This window comes from Archocentrus centrarchus, unplaced genomic scaffold (assembly GCF_007364275.1).
Source record: "Archocentrus centrarchus isolate MPI-CPG fArcCen1 unplaced genomic scaffold, fArcCen1 scaffold_27_ctg1, whole genome shotgun sequence".
Lineage (NCBI taxonomy): Eukaryota > Metazoa > Chordata > Actinopteri > Cichliformes > Cichlidae > Archocentrus > Archocentrus centrarchus.
In genome coordinates this window covers 1,671,286-1,691,851 of record NW_022060257.1, presented here as the reverse complement: position 1 = coordinate 1,691,851, position 20,566 = coordinate 1,671,286, and the positions used below count along the sequence as shown (strand labels likewise).

At 38.0% G+C, this 20,566-nt stretch overlaps 1 protein-coding gene across 1 annotated transcript; it reads right to left on the bottom strand.

Moving 5' to 3' along the window:
* Positions 1-3,504: 3,504 nt before the first annotated feature.
* Positions 3,505-9,846, bottom strand: LOC115776179 (leukocyte surface antigen CD53). Its single transcript, XM_030723761.1, has 8 exons — positions 9,687-9,846; positions 8,857-8,941; positions 7,054-7,242; positions 5,713-5,787; positions 5,512-5,622; positions 5,320-5,424; positions 5,137-5,220; positions 3,505-3,979 (listed from the first exon to the last, which is right to left on the bottom strand). The coding sequence occupies exons 2-8, from the start codon at positions 8,917-8,919 to the stop codon at positions 3,908-3,910; spliced, it is 699 nt and encodes a 232-aa protein (XP_030579621.1). The 5' UTR covers positions 8,920-8,941; positions 9,687-9,846; the 3' UTR covers positions 3,505-3,907.
* Between the last annotated feature and the right edge of the window lie 10,720 nt (positions 9,847-20,566).

Sequence of the window (20,566 nt, the reverse complement as noted above, 5' to 3'; positions counted from 1 at the left end):
GCTCCTACACTGAAGGAACTCTGAGGCCGATTCCTTCACTCATTTGAGCAGAGTGCCATCAGCCTCTACACCACAGGACTGCCCATCCACAGTACTTTGTAAGATAGTCTTAAATAGTTTTAAGTGGTTTGTTGTCTTGCTGCTACATATAGTGAGTGTTTTCTACTCCTCAGAGATGGAACTGAATGGTACACAGCTTTAGCAGCGTCAACTAGTTTTTCCACAGTCCAGAGGTTTATTCTTGATGCTCTCCGATGCTGCAGCCTCTGGTCCATACACACTTAAATATTTCTGTAGCTGCCTTAACACTGTAAGGAGCTTGGCTGATTAGTTGCTCTGATTTAGACTTGAGAAGGCATGAAAAGTGAGGTGAAATTTTTTTTTACAAATGCTAAAAAGTAAGACCACGTCTAAAGGTGAACTCTGCTGTGACAGCCACCAGTGTATTCTTAAGAAATATATTTCAAGTCATGCAAATGAGGACAATGTCACACCCTTATACATTGATGTCTCTGCTCTCCATTACACTTATTCTTTCCAGGTTGAAATAGTGATAAATTTGTAGGGGCAAAGCAGAATATTTCCCTGACCTTGGACCAGAAAGTGCTCAGAGACCAGAATACATGGCAGCATTTTATTGCTTGCTCATCTGTCCGTTCATTATGTTACTCACAGTGTGATCGCTTGGTCAGGCTTGTATCCAGTTACCGTTTTCTTTTTAGTGACATAGAAAATAGTCCTGATTTCTTAGGAATTAAAGGCTTCCTTAATTAGTTAAGGATTTATTTAACCCCTCAAGGTAACTCTGCACTCAGGGTAATGCTTCATCGTGATGCAGTGTCTTTCCAAGAAATCTGGATGTGTAAAGAGTTCAGCTGCAATGGTTAAAAACTAGCTGCCTTTAGCTGTTCTGTAATGGTGTGTGGCTGTTGTGGAGGACAGTGGCACAGCCAAGTTATTGGGTGTGCCTGAGGATTGAGCTAACATTGTTGTACTCTTCTGGTATTGAATGACTACCCGTGCCTTGTCGATATAGTTGTCACAGAACAAGGTGCATGACTGATGTCTTAATAGTTAGTGGTTGGTGATCCCGTTTTGTAAATTTGTATGTCTGAGTGAAAGAGCTGAAAGAATTCATAAACTGAGTTGTCTGCTTTTTTTTTTTTTTTTAGGTTTTTGTTTTGCTGGCAAAGGGGGAATAAATCACAATAAAAACATCAGCAATCAGCCAGACTTATTTTAAAGATCTAATTTGGTTGACAAATGCAGTCTGTGCCATCCTAATTAGCACTGTTAACAGTAGTATCATACCTTAACGCATTCTTCAGTTTTACTAGAAATGCACATGTTAAACCAGTGTCAGATTTTTAGAATCACATGGAAGCAATAGATATGATGTATTTTCTACAGAACCTCTAGTTTCTCCTTCAGTTGGAGTCAGTATCATCAGTGCATCACAGATCACAAAGGTGTTGAGGACTAAAATGACATTGGTCATTTATCCAGAGTGGATGATCCCTGAGGGAGCTCTTCCTTATCTTAGCTGAGTTCAGACTAAGTGGGTCAGATATAATTCTTGCTACCTTACAAGGGTTGTTGGACTTGTGTGGCAGAAAAGTCTGCAGTGGGATGAGACTGGATGAGTTTAGTGCTTTTGCTGCCTCATTTGGCTGGGACGATGTTGTTTCCTTAAAGTCCAGTCAGGCAGCAGTTGAACAGACTGCACCCTATGCTGTTTTTCAAACTGTCTGATGTCCTAACAGATGATATGTTCTCAGTTTGAATGGCTGCTCTTCAAACATTTGCACTTTGAAATAAAGAGTGACAGCCTTCACAACTGAATGAATTTTATGTAATTTCTGGCTAGTCTGTAACGGTTCCATTTTTGGCTTGTGCTGGCTTCCAGAAGACTCATGTAGTCATGTGACTATATTTATTGATTTATTGATATATTTGCAGATGTTAAACTGCAAGTGCAACACTCTGAGGTGGACCAGATGTTTACTGGGAATGTTTCGTCTTTCAAATGTTCACCAGCGCGCTCGCTTTGTTTCTCTCTATCCAATATGAATGTTCTTTTAGGCACGGTACTGTTGGCTCCTCCAAATCACTTGGACTCTGATACTGTCAAAAGCAGGGGCATTTTAACCAACTTTGATTTCACACATCCTGAGCACAAATTAGGTATCAACAGGTTATAGCACCATTTTAGGGTTTCACTACAATAGCAACACTTAGAGAACTGTAACTTATAATGTGGAGGGCGGTGTGTTTGAAACTTGAGCCTGTCCAGTGATATTTAAGTGTAACTTGGGTATTTGAATGGCCTGAAGCTGCTGAATAAAATCGTTTTGTTTTTTTTTCTTTTTCTTTTTTCTGAATGAGCTGCTTTTTATAAACTTTCAGCAAAAGCAAGAACAGATTTTTTTTTTTTTTTTTTTTTTTAAATCCATAATGTAAGATCAAGAATGCTTTAGAATAATGTCAGACCAGGTTTTCTGTGCATCAGCTTAAAACAAAACAAAAAAAGTGAGTTTAGAGAGCTTGTTGAAACATTTTGGCTCAATTTTGCATTAAGGTGGTGTCTCCTAAATGTGTTCATCTGGAGGACAGGGAACAGGTGCCACATCCCTGTTCAAATGGACCTCAGCGGCTTCAGGGCATGTGAGATGCTCACAGGGGCACCACAGGGTGGGTGGGGTAGGGTTGGTGGGGGACTAGACTCTGCACAACTGTTTTTACAGAGGATGAGAGAGCTGTATCAGAGTAGTTTGTCTTTTCATATCTGTAGGTGAGTTGCAGTACTTGTCTATAGTTTCTGAGGTGTCAGGGGTGTTCAGTTTGCAATAAATGGTATTTTCTGCTGTGTACAGTCTTTTTTTTTTTTTTTTTTTTTTTTTAAATTACAAAAATTTTTCTTGTTACTGTTTTTGTGTGATTTCAAAAAAGAACAAAATTATTTTAATGTGTAAAGCAAAACTTAGTTTTTTTTTTTTTTTTAAGAGATTTTTTTTTTGTCAAGTAATGATGCAGGATTTATTCTTTAAATAAATGAATTCATCTGTTTTCTGTTTCAGCTTTCTGTACATTTGGGCTTCGTTTCTGGAATGTCACTTTTGTGTTTGTCGGTTTTGGGACACGTCTCATTTCTTCAAATATATTTGGAAGAAATTAACTTGTTACTGTAACTGTAAGTCTTTATATATTTTTATATATATATATATATATATATATATATATATATATATATATATATATATATATATATATATATATATATATATAAATAAATAATTATTCATACTCTAAAACAACTTAAGTTTAAAACTAAATGTTTTTTGGGGAAACTCGCGGTGCGGGGTCAAAAGAGGAAGTGGTTATTTTTTTAAAGCTCCACCACAGATCAGTAAACAGCATACCAGAAACAGGAAGTCTGACAGCAAGAGGATCGTTCAGAGTCTAAGAACACAGTTTACACTCTAAGAAATACTGTTTCCAGATTTGTCGTCATTAAGTAGTTTATTAAAGAGGTGTAATATTTTACAGAAACAGTTGCTTTTCAAAAATGTCTTTCTTGAAAAAATGTGCGACGAAGACATCGAGATAAACTTGGCAACAATCATATACAAAAATAAGTACAGTAATGTACCTTTGACTGAAATGACATTATACATACAGTAGATAAAGCTGCTTGTTACAGGACACCAAAGATGCCAGAAAACTAATTTTGGATTCAAGTGCATGAAAAAATTTGAGCTTTAAGCAAGCAGTTATAAAATGTTTCTCTTAAGGAAACCTTTCCAGAAGGTTTTCCTTCTAGCCTCCTGCACAGGGTTTTTCAATTGGTAATAACTTTACAATGATATTTACTGTAAAATATTAAGATCATGAAGTTTGATGTCTGTATTCAGAACTTGTAGCCCAGTCCAGATCTGCTAATGTGGCAGAACAGTGTCATGGCAAAGCACATTCCCAAGACCTGTGAACAAATCAGAAAAGTAGAAATTAAACTGGAAAATACTGCCTACGAGATATCACTCTGAACTCTTCATACAGTCACAAAAACAAGTTTGTCCAGTGGGAATTCTTGACTTTTTTTCACATATTGAGTAAATAAAAAATCCTCTAAGTCAGTACCTACTACTAAAATAACATGAGTTGTCATTTTGATAATGCATGGATAGTTATTGATTTTTGAAAGCAGGGTTCTTCCTCCCCACCACTGCCCATTGCGTGCTCAGAAGATAATCTGATTACTGGAGTTCTCATCTAATATTATAGATCTTTACCTTAGAATATACAGGTATACAGGCCTCCCTATTAATGTGCTTGGACACAGAGCTCTGTGAACAGCCAGCCTCTTTAGCAACGAACTTTTGTGTCTTGCTCTCCTTGTGCGAGGTGTCAATGGCCATCTTTTGGACAACTGCCAAGTCAGCAGTCTTCCCCATGATTGTGTAGCCTACAGAACTAGACTGAGAGACCATTTAAAGGCCTTTGCAGGTGTTTGGAGTTAATTAGCTGATTAGAGTGTTGCACCAGGTGTCTTCAATATTCACAATATTCTAATTTTCCGAGATACTGAATTTGGGGTTTTCATTAGTTGTCAGTTATAATCATCAAACTTAAAAGAAATAAACATTTGAAATATATCAGTCTGTGTGTAATGAATGAACATAATATACAAGTTTCACTTTTTGAATGGAATTACTGAAATAAATCAACTTTTTCATGATATTCTAATTTTATGACCAGCACCTGTAAAGCCCCTTGAGGCAACTGTTAACTGGCGCCACAGTATAAATAAAACCAAATTATGTACAGTATAAGGCAACAATGTTTATATGGGTGTTGCGTATCATAATATCCATTTTGCCAGCAAGACTTAAGGTTTCCCAGCAGAACATTTTATTACAGTGAAACGATCAGTTTGTTCACTTTTAACGTTGTGGCTGATTGGTGTTTATGGCACAAACTGGAAACATGTCTAAGACGGATCATAAATATGCTGCCAGCTTCCATTTTTTTTTTTTTTTGGCTTTTATACATATCTAATGAGCAATTTTGCAGATTCACTGTACCTGCAGGTTATTGTTTAACCCCACAGGTTCACTTTACTGTGATTTATCAGCTTACCTCAATAATACAGAGGACAATGACAGAGATCCCAATGGTTAGGAAATTATCCTCAAACGAATTCTTCATCTTGTTCAAACAACCCTGCACACACAACATACATTTGAAATGACCTGCAGCAATAAGAATTTGACCTTTGACCTCTATAGTACATTAAAGCAAGTCAATCAGAGATGAGTCTACCTTTGGCCAGTAGTCCGTCTTTGAGCCCGTACATTTAGTGGAACAGCAGGATTCAGGCACTTTTTCCCCCCAGTCAGTTGCATTTTCAACTCCACAGCATTCAAACTAAAATTATTTTGACAAAAATATTTTACAGCCATTTGTGTCTACATGAAATGAACTGTATGTACATCTCCAACCTGACACACTTACTGTGGTCTGAACAAGATCCCAGTCACTTAACAAATCTGTTGTCGAATTTCCAGCTTCAGCTTTTGCATTTTTCAAACCCTTTTTCAGATCCTTTTCCACCATTTCACCAATCTGAATAGTAAAGGAAGATTTGCAGATTACACACAATGTATACATTCACTTTAAAACCAAAACGGTGTGTGTCGTGTATGTGCCACATACTTCTTTCTCATATACAAGTAGCAGACATGCTGCAGTCAGCTCCACCAGCATCAGAAGGAAGAGCAGCAGGAAAAACTGTGAAGAAGGTTTATGTGAGTGTTACTCTTTCATATCTGTGTGTAAAGTATTTTAAACAGTACTGCATAAAGAAGACGGTACCCTATCCTTCTTCCTTATTCACAGTGGGTTGCTGCAGCAGGGAGCTCCACATATTTGATTAGGCAATTTATTTATTTATTTTTACACTAAATGCCTTCCTGACACAACCCCAAAAGGATTTTTATCTCCTGCCAGGACTGAACTGGGGCTCACTTGCTTGCTTGGTAACCATATAAACCACTAGGGGTGGCTGTAGCTCAGGAGGTAGTCTGGTTGCCAAATTATCCTTGAGCAAGATACTGAACACCAAGTTGTTCTCTCATGTGTTCATTGGAGTGTGAGCGCATGTGAGTGTTTGATAGAACGCACCTGTGTGTAGAAAATTGTGCTTCTGTGAATGTGTGAATGAGGCACTTTGTATAAAGTGCTTTGAGTGCTCATGCAGAGTAGAAAAGTGCTATATAATAACCAGTTCATTTACAGAGGATTTAAATACTCTAGCTATTATATAGTACTTTATACATTTAAGCGCTTTCTAGCTAAGAAATATCACAAAATGAACACATCAGGAGCAACTCCGTGTTCAATATTTTGCCCAAGGATACTTTGGCGCGCAGACTAGAGCAGCCTGGAATCAAACCACCAACCTTCTGATTAGTAGCTGACCTGCTTTACCTCCTGAGCTTAGGCGGTGGAAGCTATTCAAGATATCATTAAATTAAAAAAAAAAGAAAGTGTAGATTCAATGATGAGAGAGAAAAGCATAGTTTTCAAAGCACTGTAAAGGGTGTGTTCACCCAAAATAAGAACCAAGCTTTCTTTCTCCAGTGCTCTCCCTCTCTGTAGATGTTTTATTTTTGTGGTCCAGGTTTTGAGATGTTTTGGCCATAAAGGCAGAAATAACACAAGGGAATACAATCCATGTTTCCAGTAACAATGTCTTCCTCTGGTTAATGCTCAGAAGATATATAAGTGAAGATATTTCAACAGAAAAGGTGCAGAAAAAAATAGTCCCTAGTGGCCTCTAAATGAAAGCTTTTTTTTTTTTTTTTTTCCAGACAACTGGACCTTATGAGACCCCGACTCAGAGTGACTTTACAGTTTCAGCATTCAAAGATGGTGTGCATAACTGATGTAGGTGTCAGATGTGTGTTTGGGAGACAGTGGTGAAGCACCCGAAACTAGGAGTGTTAAACAGCTGGAGTAGAAAACACAACAACCACTCTGCTGTGTGTGTGTTACCGTCAAGAGGAGACAGCGGTTCTCCTTGAGTGCGCCCAGGAATCCCAGGAAGGACACGCATGTGATGATGATGCCAGTGATCAGCAGGATGTTGGCTATATTGAAGCTGGCCAGGGACGGGGTGAGAGCCGCGAACCTTAGTTTCACCATCATGTAGGCACCGAAGCTCAGCACGGCCACACCACACATCTGACAGAGGAGAAGACACACTGCAGCCAAGTCTGCGATACACACTTCAGAGTACACTGAGCTGCACCAGGGGACCAAGTTTTGCTTCAGTGCTTATACTGCTGCTACAGGCAGAAGTATAATGGAGTACATTTAAGTACTTCTGCTTTTTATTCTTATGCAACAGACTTCTGTCAAATTTTGAGTTCATAATGAATGAAAGGAGATGATAAAATATTGATACTTTCCTCTTTATGGCCCCTGTGACTCAAGTACATTACATGGAAAGACTGCAGGAAGTGCGTGATGTACATTTTGTCATTGTTTTAATTTAGATCAGAGAGAAGATTACTAGATATCTAAAAATAATTATGCATGTGAATACCTAAATAACACATACATGAGGGCATAATCTGGGCTACTTTTAAGCATTTAAGGCTCACTTATGCCATTGACAAGTGGGTTAGATGTTGCCCAAAAGTCACAATCTGACATCTAGCTAATATAAAGTGGATTTATTGCTGAGTTGACCCAACCGGCCAAATGTTGCCCCTGAAAAACTACAAATCTGGGTGCTTCTAAATACCAAACGTTTATGAGTTAAGTAAACAATCCACTGGATATTTAGTCATCTGAACTCAAGATTTGAAGTTGAAGTTGAAACAGAATCTCCTGTAATTACACCTATGAACAATAATAAATTGATTTTTCATTTTAACCGATGATTTAAATGTCTAAGACCTGACTGTTATTCCTGATGTTTACATGTAAAGGCACCTCCTGTTGTGCTGTTTCTGCTGGTAAACGTCTGCAGCCAGACCAGCTGAATAAGCTATCTCACACTGCCTTTCTAAAAAAATGAACAAAATTAGCTGTCTTTGTTTTAATCTCCTCACCAAGATGGTGGTTTTGTCTTAAGCAAAGTCTGTGGGCTGGTTTTTATTATAAATGATGTGCAGAAACATAAGCACAGACCAAACCTCTGCCATCTACCTGCTCGTTCTCCCCTCTAAAAAAAAGCTGCCATGTTTTGAAACCTGGAAGTTGGCAGATCTGCTCAGAAGATACAGTTTTTATAGTGCACTACATTTCAGGGTGAAATGAACTTTTTAACAGCACTTTCACAAAGGTTTATAAAGAGGAGCTATTTTCATTTCCAGCTTTGTGTCTTTAAGCTTGGACTCTGCTAGAGGAGCTGTGCCTGATTCACAGTTTACATCATTGGGGTGTTGGTGTAGTTGAGCGGTTTAAGCTCCTCTCCCTTTAACCCAGCTTTGCTCTGATTGGCTGCCCACCAACGTAACAGTATATACACAGTTCAGCTAAATTGGCTATAATTTTGAAATACTTTTTGTGCATTAATGAGTCATAATAATAACAACGCAAGCTCAGCAAATAAATAAAACCGAAGAGCCTTTTTTTTCACAGTGAGTACTTGTTGGTATAGTAGTTACATTTAAGTGATAGTTTGAAAGAATTGGAACATCTGGCAGAATATTTGTAATCCAAAGTAGACACTTGAACCATTTCCACAGCTCTTGCTAACTAATTTTCACACACCCACACATCTGTCACACCTTACTGTTTAGTTATGAAAAATGTGTGGATGATTGTGGCTGATTGAGGCATACGTACAAAACAAAGCAAGTTGGCGACACACATGGTGTACTTTAAACACTTGAGGCACTTGTGAGCCATCTTGTAACTTCTTCGGTCCGACCTGCAAGGAGAAAACGTTATTAATTTTCGTCTACTGTAATCATCTGAAAACAGCCTGAATATGATCATGACTTAATGCAGCAGATCGCGCTTATGTATTGCGTTTCTGTGTGGGTGTGTCCGTCTTAAAGCTGCCAAAACGTCACGGCCACAGTGCGGGGAAACGACGCTGACACATCTCGCTTCCTGTGTTCCCTCTCAGTTTACAAGCAGAACAAAAATTCTACTTCTGAACAACATGGATGCGTTATAGTTTGGGAGGGTTTGAATTACATCACAGGGGGAGGAAATTTAATTGTGGAAATACCTAAACTTCCTCAAAACACAAGGTGACCTGTTCTATGTACGAATCTCCTGGATTTGTTATAATTAGTGAAAAACTTTGAACTGTCGCCCTCTTTCTAACTGATCTTTGCTCTGAAGATGAAAAGAGATCGATCATCTTCGTCACATGTTTAAAGCTACTAAACTACAGCTGATATATTTTGTTTTTCACTTAAGCCAGTACATATAGATGACACTTTCAGATGACTGCCTATTCTAGACTACATTTTTAAGATTTTTTTTTTTTCACTTGTTGATCTTCACTAGGTTTTCTTTTCTGACTTGTAAGTATTCTTTAGAGATTTAAGATCAGCACATTTCTAAACACTAAAGAAACATCTTCACAATATTCTGAGGATTTGGAGTTCTCCCTAAAACAAGAAATAAGCAGGATGAGTGAAAAAATAAAGTTTAGCTCTTACCTATTTGGTGAAATTGATATCTGTTTGTCTCTGTTTTCAGCCGTGTGGTTACTGAGCTCGTCTGCTGTTCGCACTTCCCCTTCTCATAGTGCTGTGAACCTTGCAAAGCACAGTGTATCATGGGGTTTTCAGCAGCCCCTCTCACTTCCTCTTCCTAAAGTCAAGCAACATGGAAAGAAACTGATGACTGAGAAAGTGCAAAGGTGGCAGCCAATAGCAATGCAGAGACAGAAGACGCACGTCTGTGACACACTGCTTATATTTAGACATGCACAAATTTAAAAAAAATGTCTGTGGTCAGCAGCTGTAGGGCCAAAACCCCTCACTGATGTGAAATTTATTATTAATGTTTGAACATTTATTGCAGAATGTTTATTCAGACAGTGAAGTCTGAATCATACGAGGATTTCATTTTTTTTGTTTTCATTTTTCTTTTCATTGAAGACATTAAAACAGCTAAACACCACTTTATGGAAGTCTGTACTAAATAAAAGAAAAAAAAAAAATCCCAACCATCTACTGTGTTTCATAGTCTGTCATGTGAAGTACACACACTGGTTTCCAGTTAACAGTCTTGACAAAACTTAACTTGTGTAATTTCTCACCTTCTGAATGCATCATGTGCCAAGGACAGCTCACACCCTGGCTTTGACCTGTTTGACCTGCTGCCCTCTGGCAGGCGCTACAGGTGCATCAAAGCCAGAACAAACAGACTCAAGAACAGTTTCTTCGCCAGAGCAGTCACCACCCTGAACTCACACACTCACCCACCGTAACTGTGCAACACCCACATCTCTGTGCAATATTATATTATTCATACTGAACAATATCTAACATTCATATATTGTGTAATATCCAGTATTCATTCACCAAGTGCCATATTCATCATCTTCATTATTATATGTATACACATATTTACTTTCTTACAATGTACAGATGCACCAATGTATGTATATATTTTTATACATTCTATTTTTTGTATATTTTACACATTGTTTATTTTCTGTATATCTCTTGATTATATTGATTATACTAGATTATAATATTTTTATAATATTTTTATTTTCATTTTAGAGAGTTTAATTTTCTGTTGGCATGGCACTGAACAGGAATGGCCCTCCAATCTCATTGTACATCCTGTATAATGACAATAAAGGCATTCTATTCTATTCTATTCTATTCTATTCTATTCTATTCTATTCTATTCAAGGTAGGTGTTATGGCCCGAGCAGGCCTGCTTTGTTGCATTGTGTTCTCTCCCATCTTACCTCACCCTGTCTATGTCTATACTTTTCTACTCTGCATTGTCTATGATGTAGAAAGAAGCACTGATAAACTTTCAAGGATCACATATAAAACAAGTTATATCATTTAAAGGCTCATCCTCTTGCCTTTTTTCCTTTTTTTAAGCACTTGAGAATGTTGCTTGTTATGGCTGTAAAATGGAGAAAGAAAAATGAAAAAGCTGAAAAAGTTTTGTTTTTTTGTTTTTTTTAAATAAAAATTCGTAAAATTTGAGCCCGCAGAAGGATCTCAAACCCAGTGGATACTTTCTTCACAATCTGATACTTCATCATCTGTTCAACTTGTAAAAATTCTTTTGGCATTTCCCGTTTGCGCACTTTGACACTCGTTTTTAGTGCAGTGTCCTCATACTTAGATCATCCATTATTATCATCAGTGTGCCAGGGTTGAAATAAAGTCACAGTTTTATCTGTGCTGCACATACAGCCACTCTCCACAGATGAATGAGCACGAGCAAACTGAAGTTCAAACAGAGTAAGGTTGACTGAGCACTGGCTCACTTTCAGTGTGAAACTAAACCACACCTTCTCAGTGGACCACTGGGCAAACCCCTCAACTACAATAGTCTGTGGACATAAATAGAGTGATACATTACTGTATATGACACAATACTCTATATGAGTCAGAGTATATGTGTACTTATTTAAAGATGATCATTATTACCTGTAGGCGTCTGATAAACACCCACCTTCATAGCAGTGTTGTGTGGGAGCAGGGACAGTGACACATATGAGGAGGAGCTCACCTTTAGAGGAAGTGTGCAACCACAAATAGGGATTTAAGATTAAAACAACCACCATGCAAAAAACAGGCTACTTAATGCACCTGGTTTGTCATATGTGTTTCAGCTACACTAACAGCATAGGCACCACTTTTGTTTAGAGTGAAATGCCTTTGAGGATCCTCCTGCTTTTCTTCAAGCACCAGAGAGTCTTATGTAGTCCTGAGGTTTACATTTTGAACTCGGTTGAATGAATTGCCATTCAGGGTTCTACAAAGACAGCGTTTGCTCAGATGGTTTAAACACATTGAAAGTTGAATGAATGAGTCAAAGTTTAAATGTATCCTCTTCCATTAAATATTTTCTCAGTTCATACCAAAATTACATACTAACATACTAATGACATATTTTTTAAATGTAAAGATTCTTTTTAATACTTGATAATCATTTGTTGGATCATTTGGAAGATGGGTTCTAGAACTGCAAGCAGCAGCTGAAGGCAGCCTTACTGCAGCTGCCTTCAGCTGCTGCTTGTTTGTGGGTCTTTCTGTCTTCAGTAACTGAAAAGCTGCTCTGTTGGGTTGCAATGAGTTGACTGATCTAGTCGCTGAAGAAAAGAGAAACTCTCGGATTACCGTACTTATCCAGCATGCTTTGGGTCATTATCCATTTGCACTGTGAAGTACTGTCCTATCACTTCTGCAGCATTTGGCTGAATCTGAGAAGCGATTATAGCCGTGTACACTTCACAGTTCACCCTGCTACTTCTATCAGCTGTCACATCATCAATAAACACAAGCAGGGTGGGGTTTTTGTTTTTTCGATCATGTGTTGTGTTTTATTTCCCTTCCCATCATTCTGGTACAAGTTCATCTTTCATCTCTCCAAAGAATCCTTTTTGGAACTCTGCAGGGTTTTAGATGTTTTTCTGGTTAAGTTTAATCTGGCCTTCCTGTTCTTAAGTGTAACCAGTGTTTTGCACCTTGTGTAACCCTTTTTGCATTTCCATTCATGAATGGTGCACCTGCATCCCTGAGAGCAGTCTTGACTTGCTGTGAAGCCATTTTTCTTAATGTTGGAAAAATTCTGTCTTCATGCACTGTAGTTGTCTTCTGTGGTGTGATTGCTTACAGTACAACCACATAATTGAAAGACTCTGGTAATATTTATTCATATTTACATAAATTAAATATAGTACGGTTTTAGACTCCCATCTCATTAATTTGTAATTACTGAAGTTGTAGTAAAGTTAAATGTGGTGAATTAGTTATACTTTACATTGGTTTATCAGTGACGTCTAAGTTGCAGTAATTATTTTTTCCCCCGTGTCTCTTGAGTTACCTGTCTGCTGCTCCAATTCTTCCTGGTTTGAGCAAAAGAGGAGGCTGAGGGTGGAGCTGGTTTAAGTGCAGCGTACAGTAAAATGGACTTAACCATCTGTTGTGATGACATGGGGGGAAAGGGTTCTTTTTGTGTTTTAAATATGGTTATTATCTCTTTAAAATGGTTTACCAGTTACTATACAAGTTGAGCTTTCTCTCATTTGGGCAGTTCAGTTGGTTGAGTGCGGTTATTTTGTTAAGCATATTGTTTGCATAGTTGACCTCTCTTATGGGTCCACTGATTTCTTAAAATAACTAATTTTCATGGCTTTGTATTTGTTGATATTATATATATTTTTTGTTTTCTTGGGTACAATAAAACCCACAGTTTGGAAATTATACCTGTGCCTATATGTCCTTGGCTGCTTGGTCCATGATAAGTGGTCTTTCAGACCTTTTGTGTTGCTGAGCAGGTCAGTGCATTCATTCTTTTAAAGAATGTACCAGACTGATTATTTGGCCACTTCTAAAACTTTTACGATAGGTTTTAGTTTTTCAGCCTAATGATGCCCTTCTTCACTTGCACTGATATCTCTTTGCACCTTATATTTAAAATTAGAGTGAAAAGCTATAAAATACAAATTCAACTTCATATTTTATGTCTGCTTCATTTGTCATGAAATAACAAGGGAACGGGCCTCACCATGAAACATCTGGTCACTCAATTATCCCATCACTTTTGAGCCTCTGAAAATGGGGGACTGTGTATAAACATGGCTGTAACTGTGAAGAATTTATGCCAAGTTTTTGTAAAATCCCTCGAATTAAAGCTGAAAGTCTCCAGATCAGTTACATCTTGGTTGCTTGATTTAAATCACACACAGTGCACAGATACAAGACTACAAAAACTGCATATTTATCCAAGAAAATTATGGATCTAACTGTAGCTAGTTGCTCTCAGTTTAAACCCATTAACATTTGATTCTAACAAGTTGTATTAGTAGTCTTGCAACAGTAGTTACCCTGAAACCATGACACATACCAATTAGTTAAACTGTAGGAATGTCTTAAAGACATAAAGACCTAATTAGGCCAATCTTATCTTAAGACCTTATAGTATCATATTACCCCAATAGAGCACTTCACTCTCAGATTGCTGACTCCTACGCTTCCTAGGGTATTTAAAAGTAGAATGGGAGGCAGAGCCTTCAGCTTTCAGGCCCCTCTTCTGTGGAACAAGCTCCCAGTTTGGATTTGGGAGACAGACACCCTCTCTATTTTTAAAATTAGGCTTAAAACTTTACTTTATGATAAAGCTTATATTTAGGGCTGTATTTTAGCGCTATTTATATGGCACCAAATCACACGAAACAGTCACCTCAAGGCACTTTATATTGTAAGGTAAAGACCATAAAGTAAATACAGATAAAAACCCAACAGTCAAAACAATGCCCTACTGTATGAGCAAGTACTTTGGCAACAATGTAAAAAACCCAACTTCCTTTTAACAGGAAGAAACCTCCGGCAGAACCACGGGACAAAAAACACGCTGTGGAAGAGAGTCAGAAAATAACTGATGATTAAATGCAGAGTTGTGTATAAACAGAGTGCAAAAGGGCCAGTGAAAATGAAACAGTGCATCATGGGAAGCCCCCCCCCCCACTATGAGTACTATGAGATCTTTAATGAAGTCTTATCTAAGATAAGACAGGGCCTAATTTTTCAAGACCTTGTATGTAAGGAGAAGAATTTTGGATTTAACAGGGAGCCAATGAACAGAAGCCAATGTGGGAGAAATATGCTCTCTCTTTCTAGTACCTGTCAGTACTCTAGCTGAAGCATTTTGGATCAGCTGAAGGCTTTTCAGGGAGCTTTGTGGACAATGTGATGATAATGAGCAACAACAGTCCAGCCTAGAATCAATACATGAATGAATTAGCTTTTCAGCATCGCGCAGAAATAGGATGTTTCTAATTTTAGAGATATTGCACAAATGCCAAAAAGCAGTCCTACATATTTGCTTAATATGTGCATTGAAGGACATATCCTGGTCAAAAATGACTCCAAGATTTCTTACAGTGTTACTGGAGGCCAAAGTAATGCCATCCAGCTAGACCATTTTTCCGTTTTTTTTTTTTTTGTAGTTTTTGAATTCATAGACTGTAAACAATGGCCAGTGCAAGCACCAGGAAGTGAGCCACTTTGTAGGGTAATGTCTAGAAAAGTTCACCACTGCAGTGCATTTTGTCAAGATATCTACTGCTGCAGATGCAAATCATTCCCACTCCCACTTCCAATCTCCACCCAAAGCTGAGTCATCACACGCTAGCTTTTGGATTTCTATATAGCACAGTCAGCAAATTTACAGATGAGAAAGTTTTTTTGCTCTTCCAGATCTTGTTGCGGCTCCCACAGTATCTCTTAACCACCATTTCTCAATCACATTGCCAACAGCAGAAACTGCAAACTGGAAGCTCTTTGACTTCTAATTATAGCTTCCCTTCCTCTGCGGACATTACTGAGCTTCATTTTAGATCCTCAGTCTGCTTGCATACACTGTTTTGAAAGTCTGAGAAAATGTGTCTAACACGATACACTATGTTGCCAAAAGTATTTGCTTGGCTGCCTTCACATATGAACTTGAGTGACATCCCATTCTTAATCCATAGGGTTTAATATGATGTTTGCCCACCCTTTGCAGCTACAGTATAACAGCTCCAATTCTTCTGGGAAAGCTTTCTACAAGGTTTAGGAGTGTTTATGGGAATTTGTGAGATCAGACACCGATGTTGATAAGAAGGAAACCCCCTTTTGTCTGATCATTTACTAATAACATTTGTATTTACTTTAATAAATTACACAACAGTGGGGAATAAATTGTCTGTAACTAAATTTAAGGATGTCATTCCTCCGTTATTATCCTTTTCAATGGCATGTGCCAAAACAGTGCAGAGCAGCTACTAAAGTCTGTGCCAAAAGAGGCCGATTAGCTCGTCATTATCTTTACATCCTCACTTTGTATGAGTGGATACTGTGTCTCCTCTGAAAAAGAAAGCTTCGAATCAGAAGAACCTGACTCTGTGGCATGACTCACAACTGCACAGCTTAAAGCAGATAATCTAAAAGCTGGGGAGGAAATGGTATCTCACTAATTTAGAAGATGCTCATTTAGCCTGAAAAAAAGTTGCTATATAAAAAAAAGCCCTCCGTAAAGCTAGGACATCTTATTATTCATCACTGATTGAAGAAAATAAGAACTCTTTGTCAGCACTGTAGCCATGCTGATAAAGAGTCAGAGCTCTGTTGAGCCAAGTATAACCAGTAACGACTTCATGAATTTCTTCATAAATAAAATTTTAACCATTAGAGATAAAATTATTTATAACCATCTCACATCTTTGTATACAGCTGCTTTCAGTACTGCTAATATTTATTTAGACTCTCTCTCTCCAGTTGATCTTTCGGTGTCAAGTTCAGTTGTTACTTCCTCCAAACCATCAACCACCATCTGTTAGATGCCATTCCTATAAGACTGCTCAAAGAAGTCCCACCATTAATTAATGCTTCAATGTGATCAGTCTATCTTTATTAATTGGCTATGTGCCACAGACTTTTAAGGTGGCAATAATCAACCCATTACTTAAAAAGCTAGCACTTGACCCAGCTGCCAATCTCCAACCTTCCTTTTCTCTCAAAGATTCTTGAAAGAGTAGTTGTAAAACAGCTCACTGATCATCTACAGAGGAACGGTTTGTTTGAAGAGTTTCAGTCAGGTTTCAGAATTCATCACAATACAGAAACAGCATTATTAAAAGTTACAAATGATCTTCTTATGGCCTCTGACAGTGGACTCATCTCTGTGTTTGCTTTGCTAGACCTCAGTGCAGCTTTTGATACTGCTGACTATAATATTTTATTACAGAGATTAGAGCATGCCATAGGTATTAAAAGGTTTGGATCATATCTAATAGGCTCCAATTTGTTCATATAAATGGGGAGTCTTCTTCAGACACTAAGGTTAATTATGGAGTTCCACAGCATTCTGTGCTAGGACCAATTCTATTTACATTATACATGCTTCCCTTAGGCAGTATTATTAGAAGGCATAGCATACATTTTCATTGCTATGCAGATGAGACCCAGCTTTTATCTATCCATGAAGACAGATGACTCACATTAATTAAACTGCAGGAATGTCTTAAACACAAAGACCTGGATGACCTCTAATTTCTTGCTTCTAAATTCAGATAAAAATGAGGTTATTGTACTTTTCCCTTAGAAACAAACCTTAGAACCTAACCTAACATTAGGAACATGGTGTCTAAACAGATACTTACTTTGGATGGCATTACCTTGGCTTCCAGTAACACTATGAGAAATCTTGGAGTAATTTTTGCACACATTAAGCAAATATATAGGACTGGGTTCTTTTTGCATTTGTGCAATATTTCTAAAATTAGAAACATCCTGTCTAGGTGTGTTGTTCATTATGATCAAATTGTCTTAAAAGCTCCCTGAAGAGCCTTCAGCTAATCCAAAATGCTGCAGTGAAAGTACTGACAGGAACTAGAAAGAGAGAGCACATTTCACCCATAATGGCTTCATTGGCTCCCTGTTACATCCAGAATTGATTGAATTACATACAAAGCCTTGAATAATCAAGCCCCACTTTATCTTAAAGGCCACTTAGTACCACATCATAACAAGGGGCAGGGGTTGTCACACTACCAGTAGTGACACTGACCCTAGCCAAATGCAAAACTAGAGAAAAAAGTCAGAAAAGTTGAGGAGGGAAAAATGTCAGTGACTTCCAACCTGTAAAACCATTCCTGTTTTGGGGTTGTCTCACTGTTGCCCCTCTAGTGCACCCGCTGTTTATTTCATGAACACCAAAGCAGCTGAAACTGATTAACAATCCCTCTGCTACGTAACTGACCAGCTCAATATCCCAGAAGTTTAACTGACTTGATGCTATACTCTAATTAAAAAGTGACTGCAGGCTTACTTAAAGTTTCTAAAAGTGGAACGGGAGGCAGAGCTTCCAGCTATCAGGCTCTTCTGTGGAACCAGCTCCCAGTCTGGATTCAGGAGACAGACTCCCTCTTTATAATTAAGATTAGGATTCAAACTTTCTTTTTGATAAAGCTTACAGTTATGACTGAATATAGGGCTTAGGATGCTGGGGGACTTCCGATGATGCACTGAGCATTTCTTCTCCACTCACCTCTTGTGTCTCCTTTATATGGCACTGCTGCATGTCATTTACTTTTGCCTTCTACGCATAGTTTGTGTTTTTTCTGGCTCTGTGGGATGTGTCTACCTGTTAAGATCCCCTTGGCATCATAGGAGATCCCCTGATTGTTGGGGCTACTGAAAGTTTGTAAGTTCATTCAAAGTGAAACAGAAACAGTAACAATTATTTTCAGTTTTATTTTGAACATAGCAACACTGTTTTACTTCTGGACTTGAGCAGGTTTACAGCATTTTGGCATTCAGACAGAAAAAATTAAAAACACACTGTACTGACAATTTAACATTCAAAGTCACTCTCCACAGTTCTGCAGAAAGATATAACTGGTAATAAATCACAACAAATGGAAATCAAAGATTTCAGTTATTCACATGTAATGTGTCATGGTAACTACTCCGTATTTACGCAAAACCATCATCAATAGCAATATCTAACATTGCACTTATTGTAATTCGTGCAATTAGTGTAATTAGGTAAACAGGTTTGTTTGAGGAGCTGCACCAAGATCCAGGACAAGCTGAATATAGATCGTTTTGAACTGTGAATCATGCAGAGTTTCTACAGTAGAGTCTAAGATCAAAAATACGGAACAGGAAGTCAGCAGAATAGGTCTACTTTAACTTTTGTGTTCTCGTTATACAATCAGTTGATATGAATTATTATTACATAAGACAGTAAACCACAGTGAATAAAAAGTACAAACTTGCTTTAAACGTAATGACACATTCTGAAACATCAAAACCTCAGTTGAGGATTGCTGTGTGCGTTTCAGTGGTTTCCATCTTGGCTACACAGTGAAAAATGACTGACAACTCACCCATTTTCAGTGGCGCTGTGTGTTGTGGTATTGTTTGGCATTTGTGCATATTAGATTTCTTGTCTTTATGGTAGATGATTTTAGTATTATGTGTGATCAGAGCCTTGAAAAGGCCTGAAAAGGGATGTTCTAATCTATTGGCTGTTTTGCTGTCCAGGAACTGATGACACTGCGGCTTGAAATGTTGCACCACAAATACATGGGTTAAAATAAACATTTGGTAAATTGTGTACTGGCTGATGTTCATATTAGACATGGCCAAAGTTTCAAATATTAGGGTCAGTGATGTACAAGTAATCCCTGAGCCAAAGGCTCAGGCTTCAGACTGCTCTAAATGCTCCAGTTCAGACTATTTTTTCTACTCTTGAATCTTTATTATGTCATTGAGAAAGGATATCCTATGCTCTGGCTGTGAGTACTGAAGCCCCGCCCACCTGCAGTGATTTACATGACTTTGTGTTTGAGAGGGGAACCCAATCAGAGGAAAGTTGCCTCTTAGGATGAGGAACTAAAACAAGCTGTTTCAGAAAGAGAATGGACTGCGGCACTGGACCAGCGCTTTCACAGCCCTGACTGAAAACACTAATGGCTTCAGTGGGTCTATGCACCCACCAAAAAAACAAATGAATTAATAAAATTCAGAATATTGTCTCAGAACTCACAGTAACCACCATCAAAATGTTTGCTTTACACAGCAGCCCAAATGAATGAGGAACCATGAAGTGATAAATATAATGAAAGTAATGACCTCAAGCTGAGATTGATAAATATAGTTTTGCTTTTTTTACTTTTTAGTAAATAAAAAGTGCAGCATATTTCTCTGAACTGTAGTGGGATTTTTTTTTAAATAAGACTGGAAATAGTGATAAGTGATAATACTTCCAATGAGACAGTATAAAGTATAACGTGTCCATGTAAAAGGGGAACTTGTAACATTAAGGATTTGCTCAACAGAACTTGAACATTACAAGCAGTGACCTCTTTGCGGTCTCCCTTACACCATTGTTACACTTTCTACGTCATCAATTTTACCAGCCAGGCTCTCTCAAGACAGCAACTCATCCTCCAATCTGTGTCTCCATACCAACTAGCAAGTGGTATAAAGACACAAGTACATGTGTCTAGCTGTCCATGTGCACATCAACAGGGGAGTGTTTATTCAGATGTGGCCAACAATGTAACTTACCAATCACAGCAGAGCGGCCCTCAAGTTTATCACCAAACATTAGGTGTACCTGTAAGCCAGGGACTCCTAATCTACGAATGTAGCACCTCCCTTCAGTATAATACAGTCATCACTAATACTGCCACGACAGGAGGATATCTGCTGTCAAAACCATCTACAGTGTACATCAATGGCACATTCATAGATCGAGCACTTTGAATTATGCACACCACGTTAGACAGAAACTGGAATATGAGCTGAAATGTCTGCTATGAAGAAAACATAAATGTTTGTTATTC